The sequence below is a fragment of the Nymphaea colorata genome, chromosome 4 (genome assembly GCF_008831285.2).
Source record: "Nymphaea colorata isolate Beijing-Zhang1983 chromosome 4, ASM883128v2, whole genome shotgun sequence".
Classification (NCBI taxonomy): domain Eukaryota; kingdom Viridiplantae; phylum Streptophyta; class Magnoliopsida; order Nymphaeales; family Nymphaeaceae; genus Nymphaea; species Nymphaea colorata.
The window spans coordinates 17,172,026-17,193,556 of record NC_045141.1 but is presented as its reverse complement, the minus strand read 5'-3'; the positions used below and the strand labels follow the sequence as shown (position 1 = coordinate 17,193,556).

At 37.6% G+C, this 21,531-nt stretch overlaps 2 protein-coding genes across 2 annotated transcripts; one reads left to right on the top strand and one right to left on the bottom strand.

Annotated features, from left to right (window-relative positions):
• Positions 1–1,335: 1,335 nt before the first annotated feature.
• LOC116253036 (proteasome subunit alpha type-6) lies at positions 1,336–11,990 on the bottom strand. The gene is made up of 9 exons (XM_031627756.2): positions 11,807–11,990; positions 11,415–11,509; positions 11,249–11,330; positions 10,716–10,812; positions 5,879–5,937; positions 5,632–5,714; positions 3,970–4,065; positions 3,264–3,323; positions 1,336–1,713 (listed from the first exon to the last, which is right to left on the bottom strand). Exons 1-9 carry the CDS (start codon positions 11,880–11,882, stop codon positions 1,621–1,623), a joined length of 741 nt encoding a protein of 246 aa, XP_031483616.1. The 5' UTR covers positions 11,883–11,990; the 3' UTR covers positions 1,336–1,620.
• Positions 11,991–13,379: 1,389 nt separating this feature from the next.
• LOC116252503 (60S ribosomal protein L21-2-like) lies at positions 13,380–16,636 on the top strand. Its single transcript, XM_031626812.2, has 2 exons — positions 13,380–13,717; positions 16,214–16,636. Exons 1-2 carry the CDS (start codon positions 13,481–13,483, stop codon positions 16,469–16,471), a joined length of 495 nt encoding a protein of 164 aa, XP_031482672.1. The 5' UTR covers positions 13,380–13,480; the 3' UTR covers positions 16,472–16,636.
• Positions 16,637–21,531: the final 4,895 nt, after the last annotated feature.

Below are 21,531 nucleotides of genomic sequence, written 5' to 3'. Positions count from 1 at the left end.
AAATATCGACAAAAGAACCGAGTTATTTGGATATGATGATTTATTAATATTATTATGAAAGATAATGAACTTTTAATCAATTAACGGTAAATTGGCCTTTTTGTTACATTAATCAAGTTTTAAGTAAGTAATAGCCTAGGGGTTAAAGAGAAACTGGTAGTTTTTTTTGTTAATGGTGCATAGCTTAAATGTCCTTTTAATAATATGTGAAAATTAGGTACGTTCTTATTATCACCATTTTTAGGGGTTTTTCAAATTTTCATCCCCTAATATGTTATTAAGCAATTTTATCTATCTTTAGCCTTGGATATCAACTATAGAGGCTTATGCAGAAAGAAATTACTGTACTAGCAATAAAAAGTAACAGGTAGTATCATGTATTATGAGCAATAACCTGCCATTTAATCTAGCCGATGGCTGTGCGATCTACTCTTAATTAGTATACATCCAGCAATTTACTCAAAGTTCAAAATTCTAACCCCATGGATGTGATCTCCATGGTTCAAGGCACATAAAATTCACTTTCATAAGTTTTTGGGATGTGTAGACAAGATTCTAAAACCTATGAAATTTAAAGAATGTTAAGATTCAGAAACCCTACCAAGAGTGGACTTGCATATCCCATGACCCTAGAGGTATGGGGAATGGGGGAGTTTTTGGGCTTTGTTTTTGGGGAGTGGGTTGTTAACCTACTATCACCTGGAAGAAGAATGGACTTGCAGATTATAAACTAAAAAATCAATTTTGAAATTTTGAAGCTGTACATGTAAGCCCCGTTTTTCCGCTACACTTGCAAATTGTTTGTGCTAGTGCCACTACGTGGCGTCTGCCCTTGTAGTTAACCCAATCCTGATTTCTTCTCTACCATCCAATTGCGATGTACAGAGGGGAAAGTCCAACCAGCGAAAGCAGGTGAAAAAGGGTAGACAATGCTGTGCCCATGGAAATATGGAATGCTTGCAGACAGGATAAAGAATTGACAGGATAAGGCCGCAGGAACCCTCATGCTAAGAGTGAATTTCCCTATTTCTGAAAACCACTTTGATCATAACAATCATACTCTTATGCAAAATAATTAAAGAATAACAAATTTTAAGGACCTGTGTGGCAGATTTTTAGTTTAACCCCTAGTTGGTTCTCAACTTGTGTTTGTTGGTCACAGAATCACAGCTACAGGTTAGACAACAATCACAGGCTCAAAGGGGTTTTGTTTTTCAAATGAATAGAAAGGATTTTCACGAAACACTCTTCTTGCGTGTGTAGCAGCATGTCGCTTTTCCGTGCAATAGACAATAGAACTTTGGAAAGTTTAAGAATCACAAGACAAAGTCAATATGGCCTTTGATTCTCATGCTTTGATATTAAAAGGATCAGTCAAGATTTTCTAAGGAGTCCAAGAAGCTGCATGTGCTTTTAACCAGCAAAACAAAATTAAGGTACTAACAGATAATATGAGCCAAGAAAAATCAAATATTTGGAAATGACAACTAGAAACCACCCCTCAATTAAGCGTGCGGCCAAAGTTTCTCAATACAGTGGCAAGGACAACGGTACCCGGCAAGGCTCCTGAAGTAGCACTCCTGCGAGTAAAAACCTCAATATCATGGGTGAAAGCAGGAATCAGTCGCGCTCACTAATGGCAGTCAGATGCTCATCGATCTCTTCAGTGGACAAAACTCTGAAAATGGGATTCTCCTTCCTCACTACTCCAACCTATTGAAAATCATAGGGTTATTGCCCAGTAAAATGACAAGAAAGAGGTACCAAAAATTACCTTAGTTATACCCTGAAGGAATTAAGCTTCAAGTGTCGTCAAAAACTCATTATGCCCAAGTCCCAAATAATATTAGGCTTCAGGCGCTTACTGAATTTATACTAGATAGGTATTATATATATGTATGTATGTGTGTGTCTGTGGGTGGAGAAACCTCCAAATGACATTTAGGGTGCCATCTGGCTTTTCAGGTGACGTGAGGCTGCCTTTGACGAATCAAACTGTATAGATGAATTCGAAATACCCAAAACATGACAAGCAATGTGTAAATCAGATGTTACAACTTAGTTTAATTAACGGTCTTAAGTTTCAGTTCATAAAACCCTATCTACAACAGATTTTCGTGATCTTTTTGGATCTTATACTTGGACATTCAAGCCCAAATGCATGGACAGATTCATCAAAAATAGCTATAGGTTGATGGAAAGGCCAAATGACACCCTAGAGAAAGATGGACTCTATATATCATGCGAGAACGTGCTCTTAACTCAAGTCAGACTCCAATATTTAAACTTCTCCCTCGCCTCTAGATGCCAACTTTGTCTGAGGGCATCAGAGGAATTGAAGCATGTTTTGTTTACTTTCCCAAGGAACAACGTCTGAAGAGAGATGTGTGGCTGGTTCGGCAAACATAACAGCATTCCACGGGCGCTGGCTGATGCCTTCAAGAGAGGATGGGTATCTAATATCTGTAAAGCCACTTTTCCCACTGTTGTGCTGTATCGAAAATTTGAACTCTCTGAAACCAATTGACTTTTTACGACATTGAGACACAAATAAATTAAGAATGACCATATGGAATGCTTGCAAAGATACTTTCTCCAGTCTTACTAAAGATGAACAGAAGCCCATCTTGAGCCTTTGGATGATTTGGATGAGGACGAGCCTAATGTTTGAAGATAGTAAGTGCAGAACAAAGTCTCATCCCCGTACACTTCTTTGGAACAGAACGAAATGGACACAGTAGGCTGCTCATAATAGTTGACAGTTTTGAGACTGCAGAGGGTCAGTTGCAGGGGAAGTGGTATATGGGTTTATGATGAGGATGAGATAAAGTCTGTGCTTCTGCGATAGAGGACTGGTTTCAGAACCACTGGGAGATTTTTCAAGAGGCAAAAAGCATATGCATCATAACTAATCGTAAAGGGTGGACTGCCTGGTTTCAGAAGTTCAAGAGAAGTGCATCTTGTGAGGTGAGCAAGATGGTCTACACAAAGCGAGTCCAAAGGCATAAACAGATATCAAACTAGATAAGCCTTCCCATGTGCACGAGTAATTTGTTTTTGTTTTTGGTGCAGACCCTGCAGGCAAAGAAGTGGATTCAAGTGAATAGGCTCATATCTGTCTGATACTTGTATAGCTTTTTGTTCTGTTATTTCTTGCCTGTTTTTATTCTTTTGTTTTTTGAGTAATAAATTTGGGGAAAACCCCCGCAGATTTGCACACAGAGAGAGAGAGAGGGGGGTGGGGGTGTGGGGGAGAGAGGCACCTCAATTTCATTAGCCTTGAAATCTTCCTGAAGGACAGATTGAAGAGCTGATATGGCAGTCTGCATTAAAAAAAATGCCAGTGGAATTAGACCTCACAGAAATGGACAAATCCTATATCCAATAGCAATCAAAATAAGCATCTAATGAATTCACCAATTTGTTGAGAAATGGCTGATAGATGACAAGCAACGGTCAACTATAAACCAACAAAGTGTCTCCAAGTATGTCAAATGTACATTAAACTCTATTGTCTGTTCCTACAGAAATTAACATTGGGACTGCAAATCTAGAAGTAAACAATAAGCCCAGATAAAATATACGTTCATGCTATGCTACTCTACAGGATCATGAACTTAAATCTTCTGGCAATCTAAGCTTTCCTGGTGAATCTTCTACAGCTACTGACTGATTTACTAGAAGGGAATTGGTTATTGGTCACTGATGACTTGGGGGTTTACTATTATTTTGCAATAAAAACAACATCGGATTTTGCTTCTTTTTCTGTTTCTACAATTATTGAGATCTTGCCAGAATGACAAAGGACAACCAGATAGAATAACCCGAACTATGAGCTTCTTGCTAGCAGTTAGTGGACCAAGAATTTTCAATGCTTCTTCCTTTTCAAGCAAATAGCAGCATATAGAAGAGACACAAACAAGCTAAACACAAAAAAGAAGACTGACTATAACACCTATAAGAATGTACCTGCACCGTCTCATCATAGGAGAATGCAGGATTGTTCTTCATTTTCTTTTCCAAAAAGTTAATTGCCTCTTGCTCTTTCAGTCCAGCACTTGTGGCCTACAAATTTGGAAGCATATGAAAAAAGGAGAACACATCAGATTCACTTAATATACTAGTGAAACTCAAGGGTCAGGAACACAGCTTTTGGAATCCACATAATTATTAGCAACTGCAAAAAACAATAAAAGAAAAAAAATGTAAAAATGCAAGCAAACCCAACCATACACAGATACACATGAGATTATTAGATGCAATGGATTAAAAACTGAAACTGTGTCAATAAATCATTAGACGCACTTTTATGTAAGAATCCAATGTATAGGCCAAACAAATGGCAGAATCATTGCATATTTAAACATATATGTTCCTATGAAAGCGTATTGTTAAGCATTCAATTGGTTTATGAAAGTTACATACATGATTGGTAAAACAAACCATTTCCAAAGATTTATCTAGTATCCAGCAAGACAAAATCATAAATGGAATAATCTAAAAGAGCAACATCCTGTATGGCACTATTAATAGAGTCCTTAAACTCAGTAGTATCAACTTGTGCTACTTTGTCGTCAAAAGGAAGAATGGACGAGTCCAAAACACAACCTATTTTCCAATTTCATATTCATTTCAACATGTCAAGCTCAATACTGCTTTTAATTTATTTATTTATTTGTCTACTCCCAAACCCAACTAGGAACCTGAGACCTTCAAGACATGAAAGGCGGTTCCATAAAAGAAGAGCATGCTATCACGGTTTTGGATGGGTATTCTAACTTGTTTCACATTATTTCAACCATACCGTTCCTGGCCACCTGCATGTTGCTTAGACTTTGAACAGAATTATCAAAAAATTTAGAGTATTTCCACTTTGTTTTATGTCACTGCTGTTGCACATGGGAGAGAGAGAGAGAGAGAGAGGGAAAGAGAGAGAGAGAGACGTGAAAGAGATATTTCTTATTATCGTGCCCTAGTCTCTACTTAAAGAGAGGTTAGGGCACGTCTAGAGCTGTTACATAAGGGAGCCTCATAAAGTTGTAAAAAGACAAAACAACACTCCAACTTTTAAATAATCAAAAAACTACTACACTTAAAATAAACTTTCTGATTCAACAACTGCTTTCAGTCATTTATAAATTTTTTGTTAGTTTTCAACTCCTTCATTTCTGGAGCCCTGAGGGCGTTGATACAGAGGGTTGAGCTTTGGCTGTCAGAAAAGCAATCAGATTTCAAACCTCACAAGCACCCTGCACCTGACAAGCCCTGGGAGCAGGGGTACTAGATAAAGGGTTTTATGCTACTGTGAGTGCAAAAAGGCGTTGTATGTGGTTTCCTTGTGCCAGAAATTTTGGTTTTTTTTTTTTCGGGGGTTGGGGGGGCAGAGGGGAGAGATGGGAGGGTGCTTTATCTTATTGTTTTGTTTCTGTATCGTGAGTTTCTTCATCTACAGTCTTACGAAAATAGTTGTTCTGCATTCTGATTAAATGCCAGATGTTGGTTAGCTGCAAGGGTGCACAGCAAGCAGATATGAGTGGAGTCACGTAATTGTAACTTCATTAGGAGAAAACATTCTATAAACATGTAAAATGAAATGTCTGAACATACAATTAAGAATAAAATCATACATACCCTGTGACCAAAATAGTGTCCAGCTGGATCACATTTGAAGAGTTGAGGCCCTAATTCTTCGTCAATGCCCAGCACCATGGCAACTTAACATAAAAGAGATAAAAAACAAAATAACTAAGAAATTTTGTTATCAAGAATGCCACTATATTCATCAATCAATCTTCCACTATATTCATCAATCAATCTTGTATTGCATGCTCTGAAAATAGGGAAACCGTTCTTGAAAAAATAGAAAGCATGAATTTACCAACACCAAGAGGCCTCATATAGGCATGCTGGGTATAAATTTGCGATTTGTCTGCAATCCTGTATTATCATTTAAAATATTAGATAGACTAGCTGAACCAACCATCAATCGATACACAGGAACACAGTCTGAAGCTAATAAAGTAGAGCAGTGAATAACCAAAACTTAAAGATCCAGTTAGCAGGAAAATAGCCTAGGAGTTATACAATTTTTTGTGGTTAGATGCATGCAACCATGAATATGGACAAAATAAAACTAAGAGAGGTATGTAATCATGAAATCATGGACAAAATAAAACTAAGAATTTGACAAGACAATAGCATCATCTAAGTATGGCCCAAAATAAAAATAACAATAATAATAAAAAAAAGAGCAAATTTAATTTTTCAGGTAGCATGATCACATTCGACCAGAATAAGTAGTATATGCCACAAAACACAACATAAGAACCTAATTCAAAATCAAAAGCCTCATTTTCCTTCTAATGAACAAAGGGCTCCCTTATAAAAATCCAACCAATCAACAACTTTTCCTTCACGAAAACTTAAGCATGGTGAAAAGAACCATGGCATGGTTTATCGATGTACGAGTCATCATGTCATAGCTTGACAGAATACAAGAGCCATACTATGTTTTTATTTGTCTCTCAATGTGCATTTGTATGGTATGGAGCAATGTTATCCGCATCGTACAATACGGATACGTATCGTACGATACGTATCGTCCGTATCAACAAAAACGATACGATACGGGTATTACACACGATACGCGTGCATATCGCACGCGTATCGCCCGTATCGTACGATACGGGGTTAAAATGAAAAAGGGGCCCAACGGCCCCCTTTTTTGCATCTTTTTTTTAAACCTACGCTCCTCTCTCTCTCTTCTATTGTTTCTAAACACTACAAGAGACGTGGGAGGGAGAGATTTTCTCCATTTGCATCAAGATTTGCCGGTGAAGAAGCTTTATTTCTTGTTGTGGGGAGTCTCGGGACGGTGGGAAGCTTGGAGAAAGAGGGTTTTTTGGTTTCTAACACCAAGAAGGTAAAAAATAACTCATTTTTGTCGTTGAATCGTTCATTTCTCTTATTTCCTACATTTATTTGTATGTTTTTACTTGTTTTGTGAAGATATAATGTCGGATCCTGCATGGCAGTGGTGTACAAGGGTGAATCCCAAAGATAGGTTAAGAGTTAAGTGCAATATTGTAAGCAAATCATGAGAACTATATGTTTTGACTTATATTTTGACTTTTGAACTTATGGATATGAATTGTGATGTAATCAAATTCTCTTCGGCTGTTTATTATGGAATATTGGAATGTATTGTTCATACAGATTGGGGTTTGGATTGACAGAGGCTTTTATCTAACTTTATCGCTGGCAGACGGAATTCTTTCATATGAGTGGGAGAGATCCACCACTCAACAAAGAGATAAATCTTCTACTCAACCCTTTGTCTTTTTGGGGTGCAAGGCCTGATTTTTGTTTATGGAAAAAAACAAAAAATATAAGGAAAAAAAAAGAAAGAAAGATAAACTCACGAGCATTGGGCTTTCTCCTCTGATGATCTAGGAATGTTGCCTGCCGGCCGGTTCACATTAGGCTCCGGCACCTTACTAAGTTGGAGGATAGAACAGTGGGGATGGTTTATGAAAAATTTCAAGTCTGCCCCATGGTTTCCCAGAAATTTACAAAACGGCGTGGCATTTTTTCAAAAATTACTTGGACGCTCCCTTTACACAAATCACCCATGGCTTTTTAAAAAAAATAAAAAATAAAAAAGAATGATTATTTTCCACTGTTTCCATTTTTAAAGAGAGTTCATATACATGAATGATGAATGTTCCTTTAAATACATTTTTCTTGATTTTTTTCTTATTTTTACTTGTTTTCTCGGATTTTTTTGGATTTTTTATGATTTTTTTTCAATTTTTTATGATTTTTAATATTTTTTAAAAATTTAAAAATTAATTTCACGATACGTTACGATACATTTACGATACGTTTCGATACGGCGTATAGGTCGGCCCAACCGATACACGATACGATACGGCAGTGATAACATTGGTATGGAGATGTCCCCACATCGAAAGACCCATGCCTCCAGATAAGTGTGCGTCTGTGTGTGTGTGACTGACTGTGATGGCAAAATGAAGTAATGAATATTTCAAAAGAAAATGCTCTTTATCCTTTATCATCCAATTTAGATATAGTGTGACTCTTTGGCTGCACGTGACTTGGGTTGGCTCATGTAGTATGCAAACCTACTACAGATCTCTATCCCTCTAAGCTGTAATTATCTTCATATTTCTTTTCCAAGTTTTAGTCTTCAGTGTCGTTCCCTAGCAAAGGGTAAATTCACTCTCCTTAACTTTGTCCTTTGTTATTGGGACAAATTTCTAGATATATTAGTCACAATCACAATAAACATGTATAACATTATATCACACAAATTTCCATACACATTAAAGCCAATGAAGTACAGCATTAAGTAACTTATGTACACCAGCAACCAACAAATTTTATTATCACTTGTTGGCTATTAGAGAAATGAATTTCCAAGTGCCATTGTACATGTGCGGCCATCGACGTTAATAAAATAACCTGAATAAGATTTGGAAAAGGCAACAACAACAATATGACACACATAGGCTCAACCATGAAGATTGCCATACTAGATCCTCATTACTCCAGTGCATATGCAACTTGATGTTTGCTCACTTGACTAATACATGAGCAAAGCTATAGGAAAATAGGTTGCATTCGCCTACATCTCAAAATTACCTAGATAGTGGGGACTGTGGACCTTGAGGTCCCATTTGAATAAGTGGAACTATACTATAGATGTGGAACTTTAGTTCAAATTTTCTGAAAAGTTCCATCACAAAACAAACGCTGAACTTTAGTTCTGGGAGTTTGGGGGGAGATATGGAACTTTAATGCCGGGACAATTTTTCTATCAATTAGAAAGTTGCCCGTTAGGGCATATGCTTGAGCCTCTTCCCTTCCCCGTCTCCTTTCCCATCCCCATCCCTCACTTCCACGTCTCCTTCCCTTTTCATGTCCCTCCCTTCCACGTCTCCTTCCCCTTCCATGTCCCTCCCTTCCACATCTCCTTCCCTTTCCCCTTCCTCGTCTCTCCCTTCCATGTCTCCTTCCACTTCCCCTTCCGCGTATCCCTAAGATATGTCTGCAGGAAGAACTCGGCCAACATGAGCTCCAACACATACTGCCCCAAGAACAAGAGCCTCGAGTGTCCCGACCATATGTGGCTTCCCTTCATCCGATCACAAGAAGGGTGTTGGAATGCCATGTACAATAAGGTATCAAATTGCTTTGCCGGATTCGAATCCTCAAGATTTGCCAATGGTTCGAGAGGGTAGCCAAGCGTCTGTTTGGCCTCAAGGATGTACTCATCCATCCATTGCTTATTGACATTGTTGAGACGGCAAGTTGGCAGGCAGGAGTTCAAGACAGGGAAGACTTTGAGGGACAGTTGGTGGCCATTTAGGAACGTTGCAGTTAGGTTCCTACACATGGTTCAAAATTTAGAATTAGAATCAGCACGGGTTGGACCTAGGCATTCTAACCAAATATGAGTGTATTTCTTAGTCATAAATCATCCTTGCATTATGGTTGGTCTTCCCTGATCAAGCTATATCATATTTCTCTCTCTTTATCTTCTATTCTTCTTGTCGTTTCTAGGACATCACCACCTTCCTTTTCCTTTTTTTTTTGTCATTAGGAAACAAGGAATATAATTCTTCAATTATTGCTAGTAAAGTAAATTGTTAATGTAATGCAAGTGTGTGTAATTTATTTTCCCTTTTCTCTTTTTTTAGGAGGCCTACACCATTACAAATAAATGATGCATTCAAGGGAAAACAAAGATAGCAGTCACTGAGTTGTCGGTAAAGACATTTATCAGCGAGATTGCTTGAACTGTATGTGCTTAATTAGGCATGATAAAAAAAGGTGATAGCTCTTGTTGATAATCAATTAAGGTGGAATTTTAGTTCCATGCATAAACAAACATAGAACTAAAATACCTGGAACAAAGTTTCAGGACATCAAACAAAATAGAGCATATGGAAGGTGGAACAAAACATCCACCAAAAGAGTATTTGGTACTAAATACCCAGCATTTTGATGCCTAAGTATTTAGTTCCATGCATTCAAACGGGACATGAATTAAGCAAAACATACAAGGCTACAATTAGAACTGAGGAACAGATAGACGATGCAGATGATGCATTATCAGTTGCATAAATCATGACAACAAGCTAAAATGATTTACTTAGAACATGACTCAAAAAAATCACCTTAAGTTGCTAATTATCTATGATATTTGCATGTGTTGGTTAGCATAAATTTTCCTTGGCTTAACCTTCTTGATCTTTTTTTCATATTGAAATTGCAGTAGTGAAATATAGTGTACAATTTTTACTGCAAAAGCATATAAATATATCATAACCTGACAAACTTGATCAAGAATATCACTAACAAATGGAAAAAGGGGGCATCATTGGGGAAGAGAGATAAAGAGAGAGAGAGAGAGAGATTATACATGTCAAAGGCTAATTAATTTATGATGTGATCTGAATGAAAAAAATAACATGTTTAACACCAAACTATTAACATGCAAAAATATTACTACATGTAACTGATAGACAGATTCAGCTATGGCCTATATCACTACAATAATAATAATAATAATAATCAAACAGCATTACTCCCAGCATGGCAGTATGCAAATTTGATCCAATGATAAAGGTAAAACATTATTAATTTATCCAAGCACTTAGCACCCAAATTATGAACTAAGAATGCCATACCATTTTGCTAAAACATCCACTGGCATTTCGTAACCCCATTTAAAACGAAATTCGGCCGCTTCATTTCTGGCTTGCTGGACTAACGATCTTGCATCAGCTGAAAGCTCGTTGGACAAAATATTACTTAATCAGTCCCATCATTAAGAAATAACGATAGAGAGGCGAAAAACAATAACAACACATCAAACAAAACCATCATGGGATTGGTCCTAAACACCATTTGGCCAAAAGCCATTTCGGTTCTAGTTTTAATTGACTAAGAACAATGTTGACCACTGATTAGCATCAAGATCCAGCAAGTCTGGAGATCATGGTTGGGCAACTACACAGTACCATGCAGCTTATCAAGAGTCGGCTTTTTACGTAATCACAAACTCACGAATGCATGTAGTGCACAAACGCCAGGTATTTCTATAAGAGATTTTCCACAGAAAATTTCTCGACAATAAAAAACAAACTGAATACTTTCCACTTCATGTGAGCAAAAAAATATAAGGAATATAGTATCTGAAAGGTGATGGGCAAGAATTTACCAGTCATGCCTGTTGCTAATAGGCCGAGGTACTTGGTGATGGGAAACAAATGGGAAACGCTCGTCTGATCCAAAAGCTTGTCCTGCAACACCAAAAATTACAAAAGTTGCGAAATGATCCGCCAAAGAAGCATGTTACATCACAGCTGGAATTCGACACCACTCACCGGAACCTTCTTCTGCGTCACCACACAGACGGAGTCGGTCCCGCGAACGCCGATGGAAGTTGTTCCGGCAGCCTTCACGGCTTTGAACGCATATTCTGCACACAAAACAAACGCACGTCAATGATCCTTAACCCACTAAACGAGATAAATTATCTTCGGCACTCCCCAACATGAACCCCAATTCCCTCGCAATCTTTTGGAGATCAATCCCGAAGTGTTAATTTAAAGGCACATTCACCCTGAAAGAAAGTTCGCGACTCCCCGACTCCGATTCCAAGAGAAACTTTTGGAACCCCTCCATGAACAAGCCTCTAATTTGCCTTAGGATGACTAGCAGAAAACTGAAAGAGGGCAACCCAAAATGGAGAAAGAAAGAATAACAACTGACGCACCAACTTGATAGAGGCGACCCTCGGGAGAGAAGATAGTGATGTGGCGATCGTAACCAGCTCCTGTTCCACGACTCATCTTTCCCTTCTAGGGTTTCTCCTTGATCTGGATCCCTCTGGTTTTGAAGGCTCTGAGAGGGAAGGAAAGCGAGACTGGGGAAATGCCTTGGCCTGCAAGACAGGAGAGTCATTAGTAATTTACAAGAAAAGTCCAGTCGACAAACTAAAAGCTTAAATTTGTTAAATCGGGAAAAAGTTGTCGATTTTCACGAAGGCATTCAAATCTCAAAAAGTATTTACAAAAAAGTGCCTATGATACTGTAATATGTGAGTAAAATTTAAATTTGTTAAATCGGAAAAAAGTTGTTGTCAATTTGCATGAAGGCATTCAAATGTGTTTAAAAAAAGTGGCTCGCTTTTGGCTTTTGGTCCTTGCAGATGGGGTTGTAATCTGACTCGACTCAGTTTATACCCAAACATATTTTTTAAGAGAAGTTTGAGTGGTTCCACTGAGTTTTTTTTTTTATCTAAGGTTGTGTTTGTTTAACGGCGGATCTATCTCAAATTATAAGATTTCAGATCAGATCACCCTTTTCTTGGACCTTAAATCTATTGTTTTTAACATATAGTATATATTCAAAATCCATGCTATGAGATCTTCAGGGCCTCAAACCTTAGATTCAATCGAAGGCTATCAAACGCCATCTAATTGAAGCACCCATAAAAAAATTCCCACTGAAGCAAATGAAAAGGGAATCATAGTGGCCCGATTAGATGAGTGTCGCTTCCTTTATGCAATGTTTTTGATACTGATTTTACAATTGATTTGATGAATCGACCACGACCAAACAAGGGGAGAATGCATCTCTTTGACATGAAAAGATTCAGACGGACATCAGATCTGCTCAAATTGTTCATAAATTTGTCTTCATTTACTACCATTTACCATATCGTTCGAGACTTGATTCACCTTGCTCGCTCCAAGTTTTTCTGATTGCTTAAGATTAGGAATTTAGAAACCCTTAAGTGATCATGGCTCAAGTATTCACCGCTTTCATGAGAAAGAAATGAAAAGGAAAAAAAAGAGGTGATTATAAAAGTTGTTTGGTTAGTCATGCGTTTGTTGTTCTGCCGAATGTTTTTGAACAGTCACAACCTCAAACATGATATTGAACTTTTCATAGGCTTGATAGCAAAGGGAACAACAACATTCAGGGAATGCTCACGTTTTTGTTTATTTATTTTTGGTTGGTTCAAATCAATACAAGATAAAAACTTAAAACACCTAAACAAGAGATTCTATGAACATAACTCCCCGTTCTACATCCAAAGAGGCAGGGCCTTAGGACACGTGTTTGAAATCGAATCCAAATTGGAACATGGTATTGTTAAATAATTATTGTGAGCAATTTCCTACAAAACAATTTTTTGGTGCAGAGAAAAAAAAAATATTTGATTCTCGTCTCATGGATTGTTCGGGCCGGGTACATAACGAGTAAGAAAGAACCGGTCCGAACGGAAAGGCATCCCAACCTAGGGTTTCTCTCCCTCCATGATAAAAGGCCATCCAGCGGAGAGCCGAGTGAAGTAGGCAACGCGTTAGAAGAAGCAGAGGAAGGGAAGGAGAAGGAGCGGAGCGGCGGCGCCGGTGAGAGAAGCGGAGGAGGAAAAGAAGCGATGCCTGCCGGCCACGGTCTCCGTTCACGAACGCGCGACCTCTTCGCGCGGCCCTTCAGGAAGAAGGGGTACATCCCTCTGACCACCTATCTCCGCACCTACAAGATCGGCGACTACGTTGACATCAAGGTGAACGGAGCTGTCCACAAGGGGATGCCGCACAAGTTCTACCATGGCCGCACCGGCAGGGTTTGGGACATCAACAAGCGCGCCATCGGCGTTGAGATAAACAAGCAGGTCCTCCCTCCCCTTCTTTTCCTAGTTATTTATTTTTATTCTCGGTGGAGCATGGTCTTCTATCTCGACTATCTTTAGATCTGTAATTCTCGTTGTGTTACTATTTTTTGTTGGCTTAGCTTCGGACAGTGGGTAGTGGTCCATTTTCTTAGAGCGGTGCATTTTTCTTCAATTGATTGGTCGACATTTTGGTTCCCTTAGTTCCCTGAAAATGTAGGACAAGTTGAGTTATCGTGATTCACAACGCAAAAATTCCGGCTTTTTCAAGATGTCGGGTCGTAGTTTCTATCTACTGTTAAGTTTGAAAGATCTGGTTCCCGTAGTGAATTTATGATGTCTCGGTGTTGATTAGAGACTACCAACTCCGTTCTGCATCTCTCAAGAAATGTTACGAAGATGGAATCAAGCAGCTGAAATAGATTCTTGCTTCTTTCGGCCAATTAGCTGCTGGATCGGAGTTAACTGAAGTACGAAGGGCATAACTTCTGCATTAAGTGTTGGAGGAAAATTTTGAGGTTCATCGTGGAAGTTGTTTGCTTTAACGATATGATGATTCAGTTATGAAGAATGTGATTTCTTTTGCAAATGATGGTGATTTGTTTGAAGTAGTTATTGTACTTATGTGTGTGGATATATGTAGATGCAGAGGAAATTGCATTTCCTCCTTCTGTACCTGTTGGACACTCCTTTTTTATGAGGATGAAGGGGTTGCGGGCCTGTGATTTTAGAGCATATACAATTGGGGTAGATGATCCCGATTTCTGCTATCATAATTGAAAGCAGACAACTTCACTTTCTCTAGTGGTGTAAATAGGTTCATCGTAGATTTCTTGTTACAAGTAATTCTCCTGGCCATGTTTTTGTAAACCGACCATATTTTTTTGGCCATTAAATTTTGTTGCATTGTGGGCCATTGATTTTCATGCCCTTGACATTCCATTTTTTAGTTTGAATAATGTGTTTCAACTGTTCTTATTTGTTAAACAAACTATGTCAATCTCATCTATTAAATTAGTTTTGACATTTGATCACTTGATCAAATGGTTTCAAGTCAGGGAACGCGAAGGCACAAAGAACCGGGGGCACATCATTCAGTTGCTCAACTAGTTAATAACAAAGATAGCTAAATGGACTAGCTAGTTGGCAGGTATCTAAAGTAACAAGCTATTCAGAAAGTGACTACAGTAGCCTAAGCGGTCAAGCAATTGGTGTCTGAAATACTAAGATAACTAATTGACATAAGGAATCGGTAAGCATCTAAGTTGGCTCAGTGTTATTGCTAAAGTAAATAATTCATTATATAATTAGCAAATGACAAAGTTGGCTCAGTGTTAATAGTGAAAAATGTAACTAAATGAGCTAAACAATGTCAGTATGGACCTATCACCAAAAAACCTACTCGTTTGTGAATTACTAGTGGGGCTAATCTAGTTCACCAACTAGTCCATGAATCATGAATCCAGCCAGCTATGTGATCGTGGAGTAATCGTCTTGTTGTTTGTCTACTATGTTGATTGGAGCCATACTGAGAAGTGTGCATTTCTGATGATTATAAATGATTTTTATATAAACAAATCCGTGTTGTTAGATCTCTTGATCTGATGTAGGTGAAAGATAATGCCATAAAGCATGAGGGCCAGAGGAGTTGTTGTATGGTATCCGGCCAAGTTAGAGTCATATCACGGGAGAAGTAATTTTTAATTTCAAATTGTTGGTTGACACCCTTTGAAAAAGTGTGAAACGACAGTATGACCTCAAAAAATGATTTTTTGACATTACACATGATTGCTTGGTATGCATACATTATATACACATGCATGTATCTGTAGACGCAAATAGTGTATGTACATGCAGGTATATATGTAAAAATGCATATGCATAATGGTTTATTGAAAGGAAGAAGAGTGGGAGTGCTCAAGGAGTTACAAAAAGGATGAAGGGGCTTTTGAGTCCTGCCGTCCTATTTGGGGAGCGATAATATGCTGCAAAGTACACTGGAACAGACATGCTGACAAGAACGTCAGTTTCATAAGGTTTTCCAGACGTAATTATGCAGGTGTTAAAAATTTGGTTTGCCTATGACAACTTGTCATTGCTGCACAAATGTCAAAATATGTAGATGTTGTGATTCAACAACTAAGGGTTGAGAGGTGTTAAGTGGAAGGCTGTCTCCTAGTTATACATGTCAATTGGAGGTTGCATATGTAAGGTTCATAATTCTGGAGAACTCACTTCTTTTTATGCATCCTATGCTAACAGCTGTAACTTCATGATATAATCTGGGTGGACAACATGCAGTGTGGTTCTTTCTCGTGGAAGTTTTTTGTCAATCTTGTACCTCTGCTTGTGTTTCAGCTTCCTTGCTTTTCTTTTTTCTTGCTTTTCTAGTGAGCATCTGGTAGTATGTTTTCTATTGATACCCGTGGGCCTTGATGATCAATGCATATCAATGTTGTGCAATATCTTATTGATAAATATTTGGTTTTGAAATGGTAGGTTGGGAACAGGATTATAAGAAAGAGAATTCATGTTCGTGTGGAGCACGTGCTGCCATCACGCTGCAGGGAAGATTTCCTTCGCAGGAAAGTTGAGAATGAAAAGTTGAAGGCCGAGGCAAAAGCACGTGGTGAGAAAATCAGCACTAAGCGGCAGCCTGAAGGCCCGAAACCTGGTTTTATGGTGGAAGGGGCGACGTTGGAAACCGTGACTCCTATCCCATATGATGTTGTCAATGACCTCAAGGGTGGTTATTGATTTGTCTTTGATGTTGTTATCGAACCCCCAATTTTGGTGCTTTATGAAGAACTTGCACTCTTTGTTTAGGGTCCATATTGTGGTTGAGTTTCTTGTTGATGCTTTGGTTTTGCAATTAACAGTTAGATACATCCACTTGCTATATCTAAAGCCTCTTTTTTCTCATGCTTTTGTGTATATATTTTGCTTTGGTGGCTTGGTCATGGCATTTTATATGCATGCATGGAGTAGTAGACCTACCTGTATCGTGGATATTGTTTGCTTGATGGGGGGCTCGAGGTCAATCCTGAGCCTTGAAGTCACATTGACCGATTAAGTGGGTGAATGCCAAATGCCTTTCCTGACCATGTTAACCACTTGATTGTCTCTCAGCAGTTCGTGTCTAGTCTGTTAAACAAGGTGCGAGCCGGTTAATTCTGATGATCAATTTGACGGACTGATTGTTGAGAGGATGAAAATTCTATGCGGGTAGTATGTTTCAACCTGTTAATGTTTGCGGGTTTTCTTATATACATAGAATTGGGTAGTTATTGTTAAAATAATTACGTAGTCATTAGTTATGTCCTGTCACAACTTTTGGCTGGCCGGATGACTTAAAATTAAAAATTAGTTACAAGGAAACAATCTATGTAAGACATTAAATGCAGTCATGAGTTTTAGGGTGCAAGGATAATTTATAGTGCTTTTAGCAATAGTTTAATGTCTTTTTAAGTGACAGGCTTTAAATTTTTTCTAGTCATCTGGCTGATTACAATTCTCTCATGAATGTGTGCATACTGTGACCTTAACTTTGATACAAGCTAAAATTTTCTATTACAGGCATATTTATTTTAGTCAGATTGCCAAAATAGATGCAAATCTTTGCAAGGAAAAACGTTGCAAAAATCATACGTCCTTAGTTTTTTATAATAAGAATTTAGAAAGACTTACATGCGCGTTATGATGAATAAACAATATGTTGACTTAAAAAATCATTCACTTAGAATGATTAACATTTGCATGACGCTTAAGAAGAAAGGTGGAAGCATGTTCGTATTTGAATGCTTTTATACTTAAGTACTGCTTTAAATTGCAAGGTGCGTAGAACATAAAATAACCAGGTAACTATTAACATATTCGAACTCTAGCATATTTAGTCACCATTTTGCAAAATTCTGCCCACAAGATTTGACAAAGAGAAGAATCGGCCATGCCATTCGGCTAACTCCATAAACAATATACTTATACTTGTTGAGAAAGTAAAGAAAACATAATTAAAAATAGGAAACGCCCCTGTATCGGCCACAAATCAGTTGCAAACGGATTTGTGTTAAAAAATGTTTAAATAAAATATGAACCTTCTAATATGTTTACAGACGCTAATTTAATATAAATCATGCTTTAACGCAAGTTATTTTTATAAAAAAATTGATCTTATACTACAAAAATTTTGATGTTATAACCGCTGTTCATTTTTTGACTATTAAAAAACATTATTTAAGTAAGAAAACAACAAACTTAGTATATGTTTCTCCTCAAATCGCTCTTAAGATCATGTTTGTCATATATATTGGAAAGATGAGTCCAAGCTCGACCAAGCTTGAGCCAGTAGGCTATTGGATTGCCTTTGAGTTGATGGTAGTGGTACTAACAATTACAAAATCGAGCGCTAGCTCTCTACTCATTGTTGAATTAACTGATCACCTCTGTTAGTCATGTACATTTTTGTTCTTGAAATTTCATTCATGGCTACAAACATATAAAATGGAGGTGTTGGTATGCTGGGAAGAATGGGTTTAATCAAGATTTTGAGGTGGGATTATTTGCAAAGAGATCCAACATTCAGACCCATTAATCCGGGTCAGAGTTGTAGACTAAAAGTTGTCTGCTCTAATGCCAGCTATAAGGATGTTAATAAATGTGATTTAGATCTGATGTCCAACTGAAGCACTTCAAAAACATTGGATATAGAAAAACAATTGATATTCATATAAGAAATCATATCAGATTTGGATCTAAGAAATGACATCATACCAGATTCAGTTTAAGTAAATATCCAATTGGATATGGATCCCAATTTGGATTGGATTTAGTTTTGAATAAATCTTATATGCAGTTTGGATTGGTTTAAAAGTCAAATACAGATTTGAATGTGGACCCAAAAATCAGATTTAGTTTGTGAATTCAGATTCACATATCACATAGATTTTTCTTCATTCATATTTAAATCTGAATTTGAATCCTCCAAATATATGAAATCCCTGGCAAGCTACTTGTGCATTGAGATGAGTCAAATTTCATATTTGTTGTTCTTCTCCTTATAAAGAAATTAAGTTGCGATCTTCTTAATTTCCCCTCAATTATACGGAAAATTAGCTGATACATACTGAGTGGAGATCCAGTTCTTTTGTTTTGATGCATAACAAAACTCAAATCCATTTTGGAGTCAAGTTTGAATTTAGTATACTTTTTGTCCAGATCAACCAGCAACTAATCTCACAGAACAATTAAAACTCTAATCCAGGTTTATTGATAAGATAATGGATGATCTCATTGGACGTGACAGTGATATATATCCACTCCAAGTGGAAGTCCAAGTCCAACTCTTTGAAGACGCTATAAAGCATCATTATATATATATATTGGGAGCCGTCACTTTCGAAAATTTTGCCGTGAATTGCACAAAGAAGTATTCTTCGTTCGACATCACCAGAAACAAGAATAGATGTGGAGTCACTGTAGACGGCAGGGTTCGAAAGGCCAACGAATTAGCAAAGGGGCCCCTCAAATTAGATAATTGGCGCATGACGCGGGGGTTGAGTCCGGAGCCGTCCATGCCGGCCGATGGAGCTTGGCTCGACTCGGCTGGGAAAGGGAATCTTGAACTCAACTCTGTTAACGACACGAGTCGGGCCAATGGCTGAGCTCGAGTATATATATCTATAAATTTCTATCGAAACTTGGATAGAGAAATACATAAATTTTTCTCCTTCTTTTATATATATATATTCTTATATGTAGCTCGATCCACCGGCACAAAGAACATGTTTTATTGGAAAAAAACATGCATAATATAACAAACCATAGCTAGTCGTATAATACTCATACAAAACACATCTTTTTTTTAAAAAACATCAAAAAATAAAAGACATGAAAGAAAAGTGTATTATGCTCGGTTTTTCTAGGTTTTTTACGATTTTTTTATCATTTTTAAGATTTATTTAATGTTTTAATTTTTTAAAAAATTTGTCGAGATTTTTTTTGTTTTATTTTCGAGATATACAATTTTACCGTATTATATCCATCTTTTTTCTCATCGTATAATACACATTTTTTATGACAATGGGCGATCTAAACTTGTTTAATTGATGGAGTCGATCTACTCAGACTCTTAATGGGGCCTGAGTTATGAGGAAAGGTCACCAATACGTTTCCGCCAACTCTGCCATTGAAAGCTTTAATTGTTGAGTCGATGTCCGGTTGGTTGAGGCTTCTTTGGACCATCCAGAAAACATTTACAATTTGGACTCAGTTTCTAGCTCTCCCCTGTTCTCTTCCTACGCTGTTAACTATTTTTCCTTCCTTTACGTAATTGTTTACATATCTCATTTAGATCTTTCTTTCTTTCGTCGAGTCTGCCGTGCTCTCTACGGGAAAGCTTCCCACCCTTGAAGAGCTCTCACGGAAGCAAAATGGTAAAAGCCACAATCGTCGAAACCCTATTACTTTCCGGCCACGCCAATGGCGTACTCCTCTCCTCTGATCACGCGCCCTTCTTTAGCAAGCATTTATTTCACTGGCAAAGCTTTTCTGGCATCTTCCAGATTAAAAGTTTTTACCATTCAAACGCGCTCCTTTTTCTTCCTTAAAAAAGAATCAAGCACCCCCTAAAGTACACCTGGTTTTGACCTTACAACTAGTGTATCCCCTCCACTTGAACTACAAATGTTCTTGTCAAGTAAGTGACATTCACCAGATGCTGCCCACTAGAAAAATTGGGGACAAGTTCTCAGGTGCCGTCCATCCCAAGTTTTTAGAGGTACCCAAGTTTTTTTTTTTTTTAAAATATATATATATATATATATATATATATATATATATATAAAATTAAAGATAACACAATTAATATAACATAACCAACCCTAGGTATAGATTTGGTATACCAAACTTTGCAACATGGTTTAAAATTTGGTCCAATTATTATGCCAACGGCATTTAGACGTACACAAGACGCGACGCGTACACGGACACGGAGAGTGCACACATCAGTTATTTTTTTTTAATTATACGAATAAGATTGATGAAAATTAAATGGCAGTAAATAAAAGGAGAAGATTCAGGATAGTATGAAATCTGCTTTCTCTCAGCCTCAGAGGCACATGCAGATATGATTTCAAGGAGATGTGGTGGATTACAAACCAAACCAAGGAACGGAGAGATTGAATAAACAGACGACGTGCAGAAGGGATCACTGCCATTAATTTGAAAACTTCTTTATATGAGAGAGAATTACGAAGGCAGATAAAAGAATGCGATCCAAAGTCAATTGAAGATACTTAAATGAGCAAGTTGGTTTATAGTTGGTCATTGATATAAAAACAAACAAAAATATCTGATCCGGTTACATAATGCTTGCTTTAGAAAGAGAGAGAGAGAGTAATTGGATGGTTAATCTCTTCAGTAAAACTCATTGATTCTTATGCATAAATTTTCGGCGATTGAAAGGTACTTGGCAAGAAAGTTCATACAAAGAGACAAGCAAAAAAGAAGATGGAGAAATGACAAGCTCGGCAGCCGACAACGGCACCGAGCATGTTGAAGATGCTCAGTGGTTGAACGAAAGGGTTTCCTTGTACCATTTTGCAACATTTAATAACATTTTCCCTTTTCACTTGATGTAAAAAAACTTGTGAGATTAAACACAGATGAAAACAAAGGCAAGTAAACAGAAGTTGTAACCTTTTTTTATCTACAGATATGCGATATTTTAGTTGATGGGTGTTCCACTCTTCACTCACATTTCAAATGCACACTTTAGTTGATGGGTGTTCTACTCTTTACTCACATTTCGAAGTAGTTCT